Source organism: Dermacentor albipictus, chromosome 9, assembly GCF_038994185.2.
Source record: "Dermacentor albipictus isolate Rhodes 1998 colony chromosome 9, USDA_Dalb.pri_finalv2, whole genome shotgun sequence".
Classification (NCBI taxonomy): domain Eukaryota; kingdom Metazoa; phylum Arthropoda; class Arachnida; order Ixodida; family Ixodidae; genus Dermacentor; species Dermacentor albipictus.
The window spans coordinates 119,681,602-119,699,017 of NC_091829.1; the positions used below are offsets into that span (position 1 = coordinate 119,681,602).

The 17,416-nt window shown below is 51.4% G+C and overlaps 2 protein-coding genes across 5 annotated transcripts in view; one reads left to right on the forward strand and one right to left on the reverse strand.

The window, feature by feature from the left end:
* LOC135911246 (uncharacterized) overlaps positions 1-15,860 on the reverse strand; it is a 104,175-nt gene extending 88,315 nt beyond the window's left edge. Inside the window, exons 1-2 of one of the 2 annotated variants that reach the window (XM_065443438.2) lie at positions 15,551-15,860; positions 15,355-15,475 (exon numbers count right to left, since the gene is read on the reverse strand). In XM_065443438.2, the coding sequence (XP_065299510.1) occupies positions 15,355-15,475; positions 15,551-15,604 (175 nt within the window). In that variant the 5' untranslated portion in view covers positions 15,605-15,860. Of the gene's footprint in view, positions 1-15,354; positions 15,476-15,550 lie in introns of those variants that run through there. The other variant, XM_065443439.2, reaches the window with a different exon arrangement.
* Positions 15,861-16,077: 217 nt separating this feature from the next.
* The window catches only part of LOC135911243 (DNA-binding protein RFX2-like), a 166,541-nt gene continuing 165,202 nt past the window's right edge, over positions 16,078-17,416 (forward strand). For all 3 annotated transcript variants that reach the window (XM_065443434.2, XM_065443435.2, XM_065443437.2), the window contains exon 1: positions 16,078-16,191. The gene's annotated coding sequence lies outside the window, so the exon portion shown is untranslated. The remainder of the gene's footprint in view (positions 16,192-17,416) is intronic.

Sequence of the window (17,416 nt, forward strand, 5' to 3'; positions counted from 1 at the left end):
GAAACAACGACAATGGTGCGGGCAGTGGCACGAGCGTGAGGAGCAGTAGGGAACGCTGGCATGATGAGCGGCATCGGAACTAGCTGTGGACGAAAACGATGACGAAGATTCGAGCAGTGGCACGAGCGCGAGGGCCAGTATGGGAACGCTGGCATGATCAGCGGCATCAGAGCCAGCTTTTGAAGGAAACAACGACAATGGTGCGGGCAGTGGCACGAGCGTGAGGAGCAGTAGGGAACGCTGGCATGATGAGTGGCATCGGAACTAGCTGTGGACGAAAACGATGACGAAGATTCGAGCAGTGGCACGAGCGCGAGGGCCAGTATGGGAACGCTGGCATGATCAGCGGCATCAGAGCCAGCTTTTGAAGGAAACAACGACAATGGTGCGGGCAGTGGCACGAGCGTGAGGAGCAGTAGGGAACGCTGGCATGATGAGCGGCATCGGAACTAGCTGTGGACGAAAACGATGACGAAAATTCGAGCAGTGGCACGAGCGCGAGGGCCAGTATGGGAACGCTGGCATGATCAGCGGCATCAGAGCCAGCTTTTGAAGGAAACAACGACAATGGTGCGGGCAGTGGCACGAGCGTGAAGAGCAGTAGGGAACGCTGGCATGATGAGCGGCATCGGAAAGAAAACGATTACGAAGGCGCGAGCATTTGCACGAGCGCAAGGGGCAGTTTGGGAATGCTGGCATGATAAGCGGCATCGGAGCCGGCTATTGAAGGAAACAACGACGAAGGCACGAGCAATGGCACGAGCGCGAGGGACAGTCGGGACTGCTGGCATGATGAGCGGCACCGGAACCAGCTGTGGAAGAAAATGATGATGAAGGCACGAGCAGTGGCACGAGAGCGAGGGGCAGTATGGGAACGCTGGCATGATGAGCGGCATCGGACCAGCTGTGGAAGAAAATGATGACGAAGGCACGAGCAGTGGCACGAGCGCGAGGGGCAGTATGGGAACGCTGGCCTGATGAGCGGCATCGGAACCAGCTGTGGAAGAAAATGATGACGAAGGCACGAGCAGTGGCACGAGAGCGAGGGGCAGTATGGGAACGCTGGCATGATGAGCGGCATCGGAACCAGCTGTGGAAGAAAATGATGACGAAGGCACGAGCAGTGGCACGAGCGCGAGGGGCAGTATGGGAACGCTGGCCTGATGAGCGGCATCGGAACCAGCTGTGGAAGAAAATGATGACGAAGGCACGAGCAGTGGCACGAGCGCGAGGGGCAGTATGGGAACGCTGGCATGATGAGCGGCATCGGAACCAGCTGTGGAAGAAAATGATGATGAAGGCACGAGCAGTGGCACGAGAGCGAGGGGCAGTATGGGAACGCTGGCATGATGAGCGGCATCGGAACCAGCTGTGGAAGAAAATGATGACGAAGGCACGAGCAGTGGCACGAGCGCGAGGGGCAGTATGGGAACGCTGGCCTGATGAGCGGCATCGGAACCAGCTGTGGAAGAAAATGATGACGAAGGCACGAGCAGTGGCACGAGCGCGAGGGGCAGTATGGGAACGCTGGCATGATGAGCGGCATCGGAACCAGCTGTGGAAGAAAATGATGATGAAGGCACGAGCAGTGGCACGAGAGCGAGGGGCAGTATGGGAACGCTGGCATGATGAGCGGCATCGGACCAGCTGTGGAAGAAAATGATGACGAAGGCACGAGCAGTGGCACGAGCGCGAGGGGCAGTATGGGAACGCTGGCCTGATGAGCGGCATCGGAACCAGCTGTGGAAGAAAATGATGACGAAGGCACGAGCAGTGGCACGAGCGCGAGGGGCAGTATGGGAACGCTGGCATGATGAGCGGCATCGGAACCAGCTGTGGAAGAAAATGATGACGAAGGCACGAGCAGTGGCACGAGAGCGAGGGGCAGTATGGGAACGCTGGCATGATGAGCGGCATCGGAACCAGCTGTGGAAGAAAATGATGACGAAGGCACGAGCAGTGGCACGAGCGCGAGGGGCAGTATGGGAACGCTGGCCTGATGAGCGGCATCGGAACCAGCTGTGGAAGAAAATGATGACGAAGGCACGAGCAGTGGCACGAGCGCGAGGGGCAGTATGGGAACGCTGGCATGATGAGCGGCATCGGAACCAGCTGTGGAAGAAAATGATGATGAAGGCACGAGCAGTGGCACGAGAGCGAGGGGCAGTATGGGAACGCTGGCATGATGAGCGGCATCGGAACCAGCTGTGGAAGAAAATGATGACGAAGGCACGAGCAGTGGCACGAGCGCGAGGGGCAGTATGGGAACGCTGGCATGATGAGCGGCATCGGAACCAGCTGTGGAAGAAAATGATGATGAAGGCACGAGCAGTGGCACGAGAGCGAGGGGCAGTATGGGAACGCTGGCATGATGAGCGGCATCGGAACCAGCTGTGGAAGAAAATGATGACGAAGGCACGAGCAGTGGCACGAGCGCGAGGGGTAGTATGGGAACGCTGGCATGATGAGCGGCATCGGAACCAGCTGTGGAAGAAAATGATGATGAAGGCACGAGCAGTGGCACGAGAGCGAGGGGCAGTATGGGAACGCTGGCATGATGAGCGGCATCGGAACCAGCTGTGGAAGAAAATGATGACGAAGGCACGAGCAGTGGCACGAGCGCGAGGGGCAGTATGGGAACGCTGGCCTGATGAGCGGCATCGGAACCAGCTGTGGAAGAAAATGATGACGAAGGCACGAGCAGTGGCACGAGAGCGAGGGGCAGTATGGGAACGCTGGCATGATGAGCGGGATTGAAACCAGCTGCAGAAGAAACGACGACGAAGATTGTTCAATTGTTGAAGGAATCGCCATAACCACAAGCAGTATGTTTTCAGATTACACAGTGCGTGTGCCTTAGCCGCCGGCAAGTCCTTATTTATTTATTTTTATTTAATACATACTGCCAGCCTGGATGTCAGGCTTTAGGCAGGAGTGTGCAGGAGTTAAACAACTTTAATGTGCATGTAATTAGGATGAATCCGAACACCTGTGTTTTTACAGACGAATTTTTTTTAGAGACTGGGTTTAGCGATACACCGTGTTCCTAACTTCTGCACTTGTGTGTATCCGACTTTTTTGATATTTTAAACCCCCATCTTCATATCTGTTCAGCTCAACGCTCAAATGCCCTTCCGTTCACTTTACACCTTTCTCCATGAGCGGCCACTTTTGCTGCCAACCTATTTGATTCTCTGAAGCCTACTTCTTCATTTTTCTTGTTGCCTTTGATTCTGCTTGTCCATCCAGGCACATGTATACCCACTCTGGAGGATTGACCTATAATGTTCACCCTACCTATAGCCCGCATTCTGAGACCATCCTAGACTCAAAGTTCTTCCTCCACTCCACCGAGTTGAAAAGAGCGCCGTCCTTCGACTCAAACAGACGCGTATGATTGTGAAGAATTGCGGTGTTGTGTCAATGCATTGCAGTGACCACTTCTCTCGAACGGCCTGCTGCCATCCGCTTTCGCGAATCTGTAGGTGGAGTGTTGAGTAGAGTGATGATCTATAATACGGGGGGTTAGCGTGACATGCCCAGTTGCACATGGTCAGTGTTCCAAACTGTGTGTTTAGGCACGTAACCCATGCAATGGCACATGCTTAATGGTCCAAGTTGTCTTTCTACAGCAGAGCTGTATATGGCTAGGGTTCCGTACATTTTTGTTCTCCGTGAACAAAAACTATAAGCAATGGCTCATCCCCCATAAGCATTCATGCTCCCGTAAGCAAGCAAGAAATGCAATGGCTCATAGCCCCGTAAGGTGGAGGCTACAAGAACTCAGCAAAGTGAAGCGAACAGTGCTTAAATTCTTTCCAATCACGCATACAACATACAGAACAGCATGTCGAAAACTGTCATCATCAGTGCCACATACCCCCGTGAGCAATGGCTCATACCCCGTAAGCAAGCAAAAAATGCAATGACTAATAGTCCCGTAAGGTTCATGGCTACTCATTTTGCGTGAATTAGCTGCGATGTCACTACCCCTGTTGTCGTTGATTTCAATGTGAATGTGTCGGTCCCCAAAAAAGAGCGGTTTATGCGTTCCGTGTTGCAGACGTATCCCTTGCGATCAGGGGCGTAGCCAGGGGGTGGGGGGCTTATGGGGCTTCAGCCCCCCCCCCCCCCCCTGAGTTTTTTTCGTGCTGTCCATGCGCCGCCGGTCAAAACAACCCCCGGCGCCGGAAATCATGCTCGATTTTTGTCTAGAATGTCCTTTTCACGCTCGAAAAAACATTTTAGCGTGAACATGGCGAAATCGGGCTGGATTGCGCGGCAACGCCCATGCACCGGGAGTATCGTAACGCAAGGAGCTCCATCTGAGCGCAAACTTGCGGCCGGGCTCGTCGCGGCATCTCGCTGAGGCCGCGGAATCGGGAGCGCTTGGATTTCAATTCTGACACTTTGTGGGTATAAAGTTCTAATAAGCTTTTGATGCGAAAGGTGCATTGATGTATCCAAAGTCGTGCTTTAGGTTTTCAATTCCGGAACTTTGTGGGCTTAATGTTGTTATAAACATTTGACGCCAAAGGGGCATTGACATTTCTAAAGTCTTATATCGGAACATACAACGAGACAAGCCAAATCAACACGCTTTCAGACAACTTGACAAAACAAGTAACGAGATACGATGAGACGAAGCGTTGCGGTGGTTCATTTGTGCTGTCATGTAGCATAAAAAAATATCAACATTTTTTTTTCACCTACGCCAAAGCATCCATGTCAAGACACTAAACCCAACCAGGGTAACTACGTTCTTGTTTTTTTTCTACTTTGACTTTTATTCGTGAGGACACATTGAGCCTCCTAATTTTTTTTTTATTCTCGCTCCCTACCCGCGGGCTGGGAGAGCCAGCCAGAGCACATGCGTTTTTCCTATGTTGCCCCGAAACTCGCGGTGTACATCGGTGCGCGTGTGGTTTTCTCTGGCCGAGTGAATTTTCGCCTGGCAGAATTTTGGACTCCTTCTGGCTAGCAGACGAGAAAAAGAAACAATGGTCGCTCACCGCCATCACTGTGAAGACTTGACGGGTTACACCGTGTTCGCTTGAGCGCAGCCTCTCCGGAAAGTGTTGTCTTGCCGGTGTAAAATACCGAGCACTATGCGTATGGTTCTCGGTGGACCAAGCGTCTCACGTTTTCTTCGATATTCATTCGGTAGCCACATTAGGTGCCCAATATAGGCATTGGATTGTCGCCAACATACTCTCCTTTGCGTTTTTTTTTCTTCATTTCGGTGCCCCCGCCGCACAAAAGGAAAAAACGATACATTGTTGCTGCGCAGCGAATTGTCGCATGGTGACAGTTTGTTACTTCTTTTGCGGAACGTAATCGGCCACGGCACGCTTCGGTTGCCGGATACTATAGCTATTATTATATTATTGTGATAGCAATTATATGAATACTCCAGGCGCATTCCTGCTGTCGCCGTCACCCTGGTGTTTCGTATGAAGTCTCAGGGCAATAACGTCGAGACCGCGCGCCGCATGCTGTATGTGCGAGTGAAAGAGTAGGGGGGTGGAATGGGTGAGCCGACGATGGTGGCTCAGTCTTGCGTGCGCAAAGGAGAAAAGCGGGGAGCAAGCTCGCCGCCTTCCATCACGCACGATACATCGGATGGAGTGGATGAAATGGGGGCGGGATCTAGGATTCTGTGAATCTGTGATTGCGCTACGTGTTTATTTGCCTTGTTTCACGCATTATATACAGAGACTTTTTCTTACATACGTAGATTTATTGGAGACTTATACGTATATTTAGATATCTTACTGCGTGGTTTTGTGTATAAGTGCAGTGAACTTTCTTTCCAGTGACACTTTTTTGCCCTTTATCAAGCATTTGTATATACCATTGTATCTTCGCATTTGTAATGAACGAGGGCGAGTTAAATGAAAGTGAGCCTATCCACCCTGCGCACAAATGGTTCGGTTCATTATCTGCGAGCCATGCGCGTAGCACACAGGCATCTTTCATTTACATAAGTGACACGCAGATGTGAGGTGACACGCAGATTTGAGCTGCATGGATTTCATTCGCCTACCACCTCAATCTGTGACACACGTCGACTTGTCCTCACCAGCTGTACCTGACGGCAATTACGTGGCCGCACCTATTCCAGCCGTTATGCTTACACATGGTGCTACCGTGCCGCACACTACTGAAAATTACTGGAAACCGCACCTGCCTTCCCCTTGTCAATTTCGCGCTAACCCCGCCAGTTCTGCCTCAGGGGATTTCATTGGCTATAATTAGCGCTTTGCAGGATGATGAGATCGAGCCATTCACAGTGGAAGATCGTCACAGCTCAGCCCATACCGTGACGTCATCGCACGGTACTGACGTTGACATTGAGAAGATGGTTTGCTCCGACCTTACACCTGCTCAAGCTGAAGCTCTTTGCCGCGTTCTTGAAGGCTATCGCGACATTTTTTTTACTTTGACAATCGACCCTCAGGTCAAACGTCCGTCGTGACCTATCGCATAAACACTGGCGATGCTAACCCTAATTACCGACGTCCATGTCGTGTTTCTGCGTCAGAACGAGCTGTTATTCAACAGGAAGTCAAAAAGATGCTTGCAAAGGACATAATCGAGCCTTCCTGTAGTCCCTGGGCTTCTCCCGTCGTACTTGTGAAAAAGAAGGATGGAACGTGGCGTTTTTGTGTAGATTATCGCCACCTGAACAAAATCACAAAAAGGGACGTGTACCCTTTGCTCTAGATCGCCTGTACGGTGCCACCTATTTTTCTTCTATCGACTTACGGTCCGGCTACTGGCAGATATCCATCGACGACATGGACCGAGAGAAGACTGCATTTGTTACCCCTGACGTCCTTTATCAGTTCAAGGTGATGCCTTTCGGTCTCTGTAACGCGCCCGCCACCTTCGAACGAATGATGGACTTTTTGCTTCAGGGGTTCAAGTGGTCCACCTGTTTGTGCTATCTGGACGACGTCATCGTTTATTCGCCCACATTCGACACGCATCTAGACCGTCTTTCAGCGATTCTTGACGTGTTCCGCCGCGCCGGTCTCCAGCTGAACTCGTCAAAATCTCACTTCGCTTGCCACCAAATCACCGTCCTTGGACACCTCGTGGGCGCCAGAGGCGTGAGACCTGATCCGGACAAAATTTGCGCCATTACGAACTTTCCTGTTCCGAAGTCTACCAAGGACGTTCGTAGTTTCGTAGGGCTGTGCTCTTATTTCCGACGCTTTGTGAAGGATTTTGCGACCGTCGCACGTCCCCTTACCGACCTCTTGAAGAAAGACGCCTCATTTTCTTGGGGACCTGACCATGCCGCATCTTTTTCGCAGCTCACTACTCTCCTTACCACGCCTCCAATTCTGGCCCACTTTGACCCGTCTGCTTCAACGGAAGTTCGAATTGATGCCAGTGGCCGCGGCATAGGAGCAGTGTTAGCACAACGCCAGCGTAGACATGATCGCGTTATAGCCTACGCCAGCCGACTTCTATCACCCGCCGAGCGCAATTATTCAATCACAGAGCGCGAGTGCCTCGCTCTTGTGTGGGCTGTTGCCAAGTTTTGCCCATACTTGTCTTGTCATCACTGATCACCACGCGCTCTGCTGGCTATCCTCGCTCAAGGACCCCATGGGACAACTCGCTCACTGGGCATTACGCCTGCAAGAATATACCGTCTCCGTGGTATATAAGACGGGACGCTTGCACCAGGATGCCGATTGTTTGTCCCGCTACCTCGTCGACAAACCGACTGATGCGGACGCCATCGCTTGCGTTTTCTCTGTGTCCCAGTTGCTTGAAATCGGCAACGAGCAACGCCGCGATCCTTCATTACGAGCCCTCATCGACCATCTGGAGTCAACGCCTGGCGAAGCCTCTCTCCGGATGTTTCTCCTTAAGGAGGGGACATTATACCGCCGCAATCTCGATCCACACGGCCTTGACCTTCTACTCGTAATTCCATCGCACCTGCGTTCCACTGTCCTCCAACAACTTCACGACGCTCCCCTGGCTGGACACTTGGGCGTCTCGCGCACATACGACCGTCTACGACGTCGATTCTTGTGGCCGGGTCTCGCCCGCTTCGTGCGGCGCTACGTTGCCGCTTGTGAACCCTGTCAGCGCCGGAAGAAGCCCTCCACACCTCCAGCTGGATGTCTCCAGCCGATCGACATCCCACCGGAACCCTTTTTCCGTGTTGGTCTAGACCTGCTTGGACCGTTTCCTCTCTCGGGCTCCAGAAATAAATGGGTCGCCGTCGCTACTGATTATGCTACGCGGTACGCAATCACCAGAGCCCTCCCGACAAGTTGTGCTACTGACGTTGCGGACTTTCTGCTCTCTGACATCATTTTAGTGCACGGTGCTCCGCGCCATTTACTCACTGACCGTGGCCGCAGCTTTCTGTCGGCAGTCGTTGAAGGCATCTTCCGCTCCTGCTCGACAAAGCACAAGTTCAGCACGTCCTACCACCCACAGACCAACGGCCTCACGGAGCGCCTCAACCGGACCATCACCGACATGCTTTCGAAGTACGTTGCGACCAACCACCACGACTGGGATGTTCACTTACCATATGTGACGTTCGCGTATAATTCATCGCGTCACGACACAGCCGGCTATTCACCATTCTATCTTCTATATGGCCGAGAACCCGCGTTGCCCTCAGACACTTTGTTGTACTCGGCCAAGCGTTCAGCCACTGAATACGCCCGCGATGCGATCGCACACGCCGACCACGCGCGCCAGCTCGCCCGCACCCTTCTCGAGACCTCGCAGGAGCATCAGAGACGCCTCTATGATTGCCACTATCGCGACGTGCACTTCACTCCGGGTTCTCTGGTGCTTCTCTGGTCCCCCATTCGAAGTGTGGGCCTTTCCGAAAAGCTGCTGTCGCGCTGCACTGGCCCATACCATGTGGTGCGACAAGTGACCGATGTCACGTATGAAGTCATCCCCGCCGACCTCTCAGCGTCAATGTCGGCTGCAAGTGACATCGTTCACGTGGCGAGACTAAAGCCATATACCACACACCTTTCACCGCGGATGTGTAGATTAAGCAGCGGGACGGTGCTTCTACTGCCGGGGGTGATGCTACGGAACAGCCGCCACAGTGCGGCTGCACTGAGGAGGGGGAGGAAGACGACGCGGGCCCGCTTTATATAGCGTCGCCATTTTGGCCTTCCGTTAGCGTCCCTGTAAATAAATTGTATATAGCATTGGGATTCAGCTACACGTAACAACATATTTGTCGGGTTTGTGCTCGAGCCTGTGGTATTGTGCCGGGTTAAGTAAGGTACGTGAGCGTCTGCAGTTGTCTGAGGGCCACCCCCTGCGCCCTGTCCAGCTTGTCGCTGGGTGGAGGGAAGGCGCGGCGGGCCAGGCAGAGAGCTTTGGTAATTTCGTTGTAGCTGTCCAAGCAGTCTTTGGTGCTGTCCCATGGACGACGGTCGCCGGCGCGGTTCGCGAGCTCGCGCGCCTTGGCGTGTGCGGTCTTGTTTCGGTTGCGATGTGTATCCGATACTTATTTCATGTGCGCCGGGAACCACTGGATTCTGGTTTGAAAATCTACCACCCGCTGGAGCAATCGGCGGAGTAGAGTCTTTAAAAAATTACACTCTTTGGGTCGTATCTTGCCAAACAACAATAATCGTCATCTGTCTTGTCCACATTTCCGTTCTTTAACGCTGCGAACCCGGTACAAGGTCGATCCAAACAGGTCGCGAAGCTTCGGGCGAAAAGCGGTTCAGTACAAATTGTCACCGACATCAGCAAGGAGGGTTATGGGAGCAGCGATTAAAGCGCTACTAGGTTTGGAGGGATCAAACATTGGGAAAGAAAAAAGCATTTTTTATTTCAAGCAAGACATAGTTAGATTCAGTCAACGAAAATAAAATTCCTGGTCAATTTTTTGTATTCGTGACGAGTTCAGAAAATACAAGTTTATTTAATTTGATTTTATTAATAAATGCATTTCTTTTCAGCGCCCATCGTTACAGGGGGCGTTGACGCCACTGTCACTCGCAATGCAATGCACGTCTTGAAATGAGCAAAAAGGCGCGCTCGTGTAGTTGACCTGTTGAAATACGCCCCCCTCACGCATTGTGCTTTTTTGCTTGTCGAAGTTTGTCTGAACTTGGTGATGCAGGTAGCTTCATCGCTTCTTAATCTGTTTAGTCAAAAGTAGTGAGTTACGACCGCCAGATAATTGTATATTGTTTTCGTGCGGCTGCGCTGGCCGACGGGCATGGCGTCCGACGACAGGATCAGCACTCTACACCTAAAGCTTTCGTCGGCCCCCAAAGAAAGTATGTTCTGTGCAGGGGGTGCGATTTCGACAACCATATACGGCTGGCCTTTTGCTGCATCGCTTTCCGCGCTGAAAGCTCGAAACGCCCATCAAGTCGAATGGCGGGGCATTTGAATACATAGCTCCAAAGGCAGGCCAACAAAACAAATTTCGCGCCTTCAAACACAAAATGACATCACTTCTGCTTTTAACGGAGAGGGAGTCACATTATTTTTTCTCCCGCCGGAAGTGTTCCCACCACATGCAGATGGCGCCAAGCCCATGAACCGCTTGAAGTTACTGTATATGCTACCAAATTCGGTAGCATACACAGTAACTCTAGAACCGCTAGGGTGCCTCGATGCGCGCGCCCGCACGGCGGCGGAGGGGAGCGCGCGCATCGAGGCACCTTATGAACCGCTCCAGCTGAAGCTTAGTACAATGGAGATGGATGAGAGGTGTAGACTACCTGGTCTCCCCTCTTTGCTGACGATCTTGTATTGATGGCAGAGTGCCCCCAGGACCTGCAGGCGCTCATCTGTCAGGCAGAGATAAATCGCCTTGGGTTCTGCTTTAACTGCAAAAAATCTGCAATAGCCCCCTCGCCGGCCCAGGCATGGATGACGGCGATACAAGGCTGGGAGACGAGGTTCTGATGGTGTGCTCGACATACAGATACTTGGGAGTCCTAATATCAAGTGAACCGGAGCTCTGGGGCCACCAAGAGGACATCCTCCGCCATAAAGCACTTCGGGCGCAGTGCATCCTTCGTCGCCGATGTCTGCGGGGCTACAACGTACCGGTTTGTGATGGTCCGCGACCTATAGAAAATCGTCCATGTACCGGCGCCAACGCTCGCAAATGCCGTGCTCTGCCTCTCGGCACCCACGCGGGAGTGGCTGGAGCGACGCCAGCGATAGGTTGGTCGGATAGATCTCGGCTGCCATGGTGCGGTGGCCAACGAGGCTATACAGGGCGACCTAGGCTGGTCGAGCTTTGAGGCTCGGGAGGCGGTCGGCAAAATCGCATACCGTGGCCGCCTGCTCGACGTGCCTCGATGCCTCGAGAGCGGTGAGCGCGGCATGTATTCGATTACTTGTCAGCGACATGCATGCGCACGCCGTGGGTGAGGCGCCTATACCGCATAGAAAGTAAATATCGCCTGTTTCGCTCCCCGATCAGTGCAAACTCACAGATTGGATAAAACAGACGCGGCAACGAGTACAACATGAAGAAGAAGCACGTTGGATGCGAAATACGGCAGCGAAGTCGACGTTGGCTGTGTATACCGATGTTATAAGAACTCTATTGGCATGGTGCACCTGTATGACAATTCCCTCGGGAGTAGGTTGCTCTTTGAAGCAAGAGCTGGTGCGCTCCGTACACTTGTGCGCCTTCGAAGCATATAAACAGTGATGTGAGTGATGTGCGGTGTCGGGCGTGCGGGCAAGCGGACGAAAACATTGAACATGTGGTGCTACGGTGTGAGGGCATCGGGCCCTCTGCCGCGCAGGCTTTATCTCTGGAGGCTGCTCTTGGTTTCGATCAGACTAGTAGAGCGGGCGGTGCATGCGGTATAGACAGAGCCGTAGTCGCGGAGACAAAGAGGCGCCTTGAATGCTGGCGAGCGGCACTTGCGGATGGACCCCAATGACTGCTGATCAGTGTAGCGCATTCTCCCCTTTTCTCTTCTTTTTCTTTTGGTGTTCTTTCCTTTTCCTACCTGTGCCTGCTTTGCTCGATAGGTAGGCAATAGAGCGTCATTCTGGCTTGGGCGTGGTTGCCACGTCCACCCGATACAAAGGGTGTGCCGCAATATCATCATCATTATCATCATCGCCGATGGAACGCCATGTTTTGAACGTATGGGTTCCTATGAAAGCTTCGCTACTAGGTATATTTACCTTGCCCGGTACTTCCAAGTCACGAACGACAAGCGCGTTATTAGCATGACCGAGCATTCTCGACAGGAAAGTAGCGAGCACAGCGTTTTCAAGAAAGGAAACGCAAAGATGGCGATTATCGTTGTGTGGGAAGATACTACCCAAAGGGTGTACATTTGTTTAAGAGTGCATGTACTCTACTCTCCTATAAAACTTTACACCCTTTGGGGCTTATATTGTCCCACAACGATAATCGTCATCTGTCTTGCCCGCGTTTCCTTTCTTTAGCGCTGCGAGCCCGGTACTTCCCAGTCACGAACGGCACGCGCGTTATCAGTGTGACGCAGCATTCTCGACAGGAAAGTAGCGAGCGCCGAGTTTTCAAGAAAAGAAACGCAAGCAAGGCAGATGACGATTATTGTAGTGGGACAAATATACACCCCAAAGGGTGCAACCGCTTTAAGAGTGTAAGAAAAAGTTTACGCCCTTTGGGCTGTATATTTGCCACACAACAATAACCGTCATCTACCTTGCCCGCATTTTGAAAATTCTGCGCCCGCTATGTTCCTGTGCAAGAACAGTGCAGCGCGGTGAACCCAAAAGCTTTTTTCTAACCAACGCAGCGAAATATACAGGTAAAACTAGTAAAACACATTGTTGGGCTAGTTGCTGCATTGTATTTAAGAAAAAAGAACAGCCAAGAAACGCACTCAGGAAATATACAAGAAGGCAGGAAAGTGGCTGGACTACCAACTGTTTATTCGACAGAATGGGGCTCTAATTTATAACGAGCACTCTTATCGCAACCGACCGTCAAGAAAACACCAATAAATTCCAAAGGCCGCAAGTACCTTCTATCTTTCAAGGGATCTCACATCTATATTTGAGTAAGCCCAGTGATTAAAATGTCATCATATACCGGTGTTAGATAATCGTAGCAGAGTCACACGTTCATAGCAAAGGCAGAGTCGAAACCAGATGATAAATCAGGAGGTTCTTCCATCGGGTTTCCAAAACACAGCGAAGGTCTTCTTTTGGGCAAAGCTATTCGTATTAGTGTAAATGCATGAGTTGCAAACGAACTGCGCCAGTTATAATGGAATTTACGCGTTTGTGCACCCTGTCGGAAAAGCGGCGCTGTGCGCAGGTCGAACGCTCCAAAGCTGGAACGAGCGCTCTTTGCTTCTACATTTCTTGAGAGGTAATAAACTGACAACACAATGCGTTGAATCACACAACAGCATCTGCAGCTTGTACCGCTCAACTAAAGCATGCTATGCTAACGATATGTCGTCTAGCTAGTGACATAATAATATGTGTCGTGATCAGCCTCAGACTTTCCGAGGTAGTTATCATTCCTGCTACCGTGCCTGCAGACAAAAGTACTTTAGCAAGAATATTAATGTTGCTTAAAGCGTTTGTAACACTAATGCTGGGGCAGTGAGCTGGAAACGAACAAAACCAATTGAAGCTGAGACTATGAGAGAGAGAGAGAAGGGAAGAAGGAAAGGCAGGGAGGATAACCAGACTGAGTCCAGTTTGCTACCCTACACGTGGGGAGGGGAATGTGGAATGAGTGAGAGAGAGAAACTTAGGTATAGGATGTCTATAGTCGGGCACTCAAGTCTGTTGCCTTCAGGTAGTGAAAAAGCGCTCGAACTGCTTTCTGGGCTAATGAACTGTGAGGCCAGGCTCCCAAGATCTTCGCTTCCTTAAATGGCCTGTAATCCAGACTATTCAAGGCACACTGGAAGTCTCACGTTGATTATCGAAGCGAGAACAGTGGCACAGAAGGTGACTATAATGGTCTCTTCACACTTGCACTTATCGCACATTGGTGAATCCGCCATTCCAATATACGATAGCTGTATGAGTTGGTGAATGCTACTCCTACCCACAGCCGACACAGCAGTGTTGCGTCACGTCGTGGAAGGTTCGCTGGTAATTTAAGTTTCAGTGATGGGTCGAGGCTAAGAGTTCTGTGCTGTATGCCAGTAACTTCACGTGACGGTACGAGCGAGACTGCGAAGCTCTCTTGCAGTGTCGACTCTCGATAAAGGTATAAGGAGTGTCGGTGAGCCAGCCTGGGCACGTCGGGCAGCGTCATCGGCGAGGTGATTACCAACTATGATTTATTAAAGCGCGCACCTGCCTAAACAAAGCACACTCCGCGACTTGAAGCGCCAACAAGATATTTAAAGCAATGTTCTGCTATCCGGGAAGAAAGAAGTCCCTTGTGAAGTGTTTCGAACAAACTGGTATAGTAACAGCTGTCACCGTTTCCTTATGCGAAATTTCTCATCGGAGTCGCTCTCTGATGCGCATCGTCTGCTTCTTTCGCGAAAAGGTGAAATCACATAGTGCTGTCGTTTCCACCACGATGACACGCACAATTGTACACAAGTATTCTGGCATCCGTTTCTTTGTTTTTTTTTTTCATTTCCGGGTTTGTGCGCGGCGGCACCACAATGATTTCAGAACTACGATGCATTGAGCGGACACCGTTCTCGGCTATTTCTCGGCGCAGCCACTAGGGGGCGAAGCCAATACGCTCCTGAAAAGCGTAAACGAAACTGTTTTACGGAAACCCTACATATTAATTTATTTAAGGCGCTAAGGGGCTTATAATATTGCTAATAAACAAAGGTTGGGGACCTCGAAACCCTAGAAAGGTTTCGAGGTCCCCAACCTTTGTTTAACGCAAACAGTTCAGGTCGAAAATGTTGAACATAGGATGGTGAAAACAGTATCTACGATTTTTCTTTTTTTTTGTGATGAAGGTTCAGAGAAGTTGCAAAGGAACGTAAAAGCGAAAGTGCATATCCCCGGACCTTACCAGAAGAAAAGGAGTGATCTTCAATCCAACAATAATGAAGCCACGTTATCCAAGAATGTAGAGAGATGTGTACATTATTCAGATGGCTTAATTGCGTACGTCGTTCAGCTAGATACGATGCCGACTTGATGAATAATCCAATATTACTTTTCTTGCCAAATACATATTGTTTTGCCGTAGTACATCTTTATCTATATTTGCGGCTTAAGGATATTCGTGGATGGTTTAGATATTTTCGAAACGCATCAAAACACATCGATCACAACACACGAATACCAAAAACGGAACTCACGCGAAACCGATCTTACCATTATGAATCACAATGCATAATGGTAATATCATAGTGTATTGCTTACAGATTTTGATGGTGCCATCAACAGGAAGCGAGTCTCTTTTCAGTGGAAGGTAGGCAGGGGGACTGTCGACGTAGCTGAACAGATATGCCGCCTTCGCCTTGTTTTGTCGTTCGAAGCTGGCCTGCAAGAAAGGGTCCCCTTTAACAGTTTGCGTATCGTGGACCATAGCGAGTCTAGTTCATCTTTAAAGGCGCACTTCCTGTAAAAGGTCCGTGCCATGGTACTCGAAAAGACCGCCGAAATCTTCCATCGCGAACTCCGTGAACACGACTGCACGTCGTCTGCTCCGGCAGCGTCCTAGCAACGCGTAATCAAGGTCACACGAACGCCTCAGTTCATGCAATATTAATTCTAGCTCCAACGTTGCCTTTGATGGATGAAATTAGCATTGCCCATTTTTCACTCTTGCACTCTGCTCTAACATGTAGGATCTAATTTCGGTCCCATATTTTTTTCGCAGTTCGCAAATTTCTTTGCCTAGCAACATGGCGACGAAAGCGTCCCTAGCTTCCTCGTCTCCAACGAGTGCCTAATTACAACCAAACATGTGCACGCTAGAAAACAGAGTGCAACATTCCTGGCGCCTGGCAGCGTCTACATAAGGTATTGGTTTGTTAACTATATTAAAAAACATTAATTTTTCAAATATAGATCTATTTTTTTGTGATACATGCGCACATTATTATCTTATATTGTTTTGTGTACCGTTACTATGCAACGAACGCGCGGAGTGACATGTCGTTTATGCTGTGTTACGGCAGTTGGCAACTGTTGCCCTTGGAGTCAAACGCCATAACTACGGAAGCTGGGAGGACCTAGTAACCTGTCAACAAAAAGGTGAATTTGCTTAGGCATGCTGTATCGTGGTCGTCACCGCCGACATTCGCGTTCGTTTCGGTTGCTAACCCAATCGGGCGGCTCTCTCGCAGCTCGAACTGTTGACGCGGGCCCGTGGCGCCGCAAAAAATGGCGAGATTTGCTAGAGGCGTGCTCAACCCGGCCCCCTTCTTCCCCCACTGCACCCGCCTTCGCGACAAACACACCGCCGCCTAAGCTGCGCGCATCTTTCTCTTTCATAGCCTGTGTGCTTCGATTTTGCTGGGAGAGCGACGATTCGCGACGACCACTCTACGCTGACAACGTGAGCCGAGCGACGGAGCCTTTCGGAAACTGGCTCGCACACGCTTGGCCGCTATTCGCCCTGCCAGCACAAGATGCGAGCAGACGAGTGGCGAGCAGCTGAGGTGATCGGCGTCGAGGGGCCCCGACTCTTTCGGCGATTTGTTTCTCCTGGTTGTTACGCGTGTCCCGCCGATTGCGTGGTAGGAACGGCGGGTGCCAGTGTTTGCCGAAGGCTTAGTCACCGCTTCCAGGCAGCCGCAACTTTCGCCGGTCAGCCGATAACGGTTCGCTTCCCCGTGTCCACGAGCGAGGGCGAAACCGTTAGACCAGGGGGAAGTCAACGATGCGTGACGAGCCGTCCAAGCGCCGAGCAGCAGTGCCGCTTGTGCGACGACCCGAGCTGCGCCGAATATGGCAGGAATACGCGTCTTCTACCTTTCGCATTCTTGCCCCGGTACGCCACGGCAGCCACCCAACCCGATCGCGTTACGTCGCCCCAGTTAGCGATTGGATGCGCGCCTCTGCGTCCGATCCCGTAAGCGGCGTTTCGTAATAATCGGGCAATACCCCGTACAAACCATTCGGCCCAACCTTGGCCCCGTTGTCTGCGTAGCAGCGCGACGCGTTCTCCAGAGGTCGGCGCCCTCCTTGCCGGTAAGGCAACGGTTGTTGCGGTCATCGAATGACGTGCGCGAAATGACCGCCGCATAGTCATATGGGAGGCCCTCACTAGCGCGTGGTACATAACTGGGAGGTTGGGGGCGCGCTATTGCAGTGAACTTCCGATCACCACTGCCCGGACACTCGAGTGTGGCCGAACTTTCATCTCGCCTCGGTGTTGAGCCGCTTGACGTATAACGCTGCTGCAACTGCACTCCAAGCGCTTATACTCTGGAACGACAGAAAACTGGTTTTAGAAATCCCACAGAGGCCGTTCAAC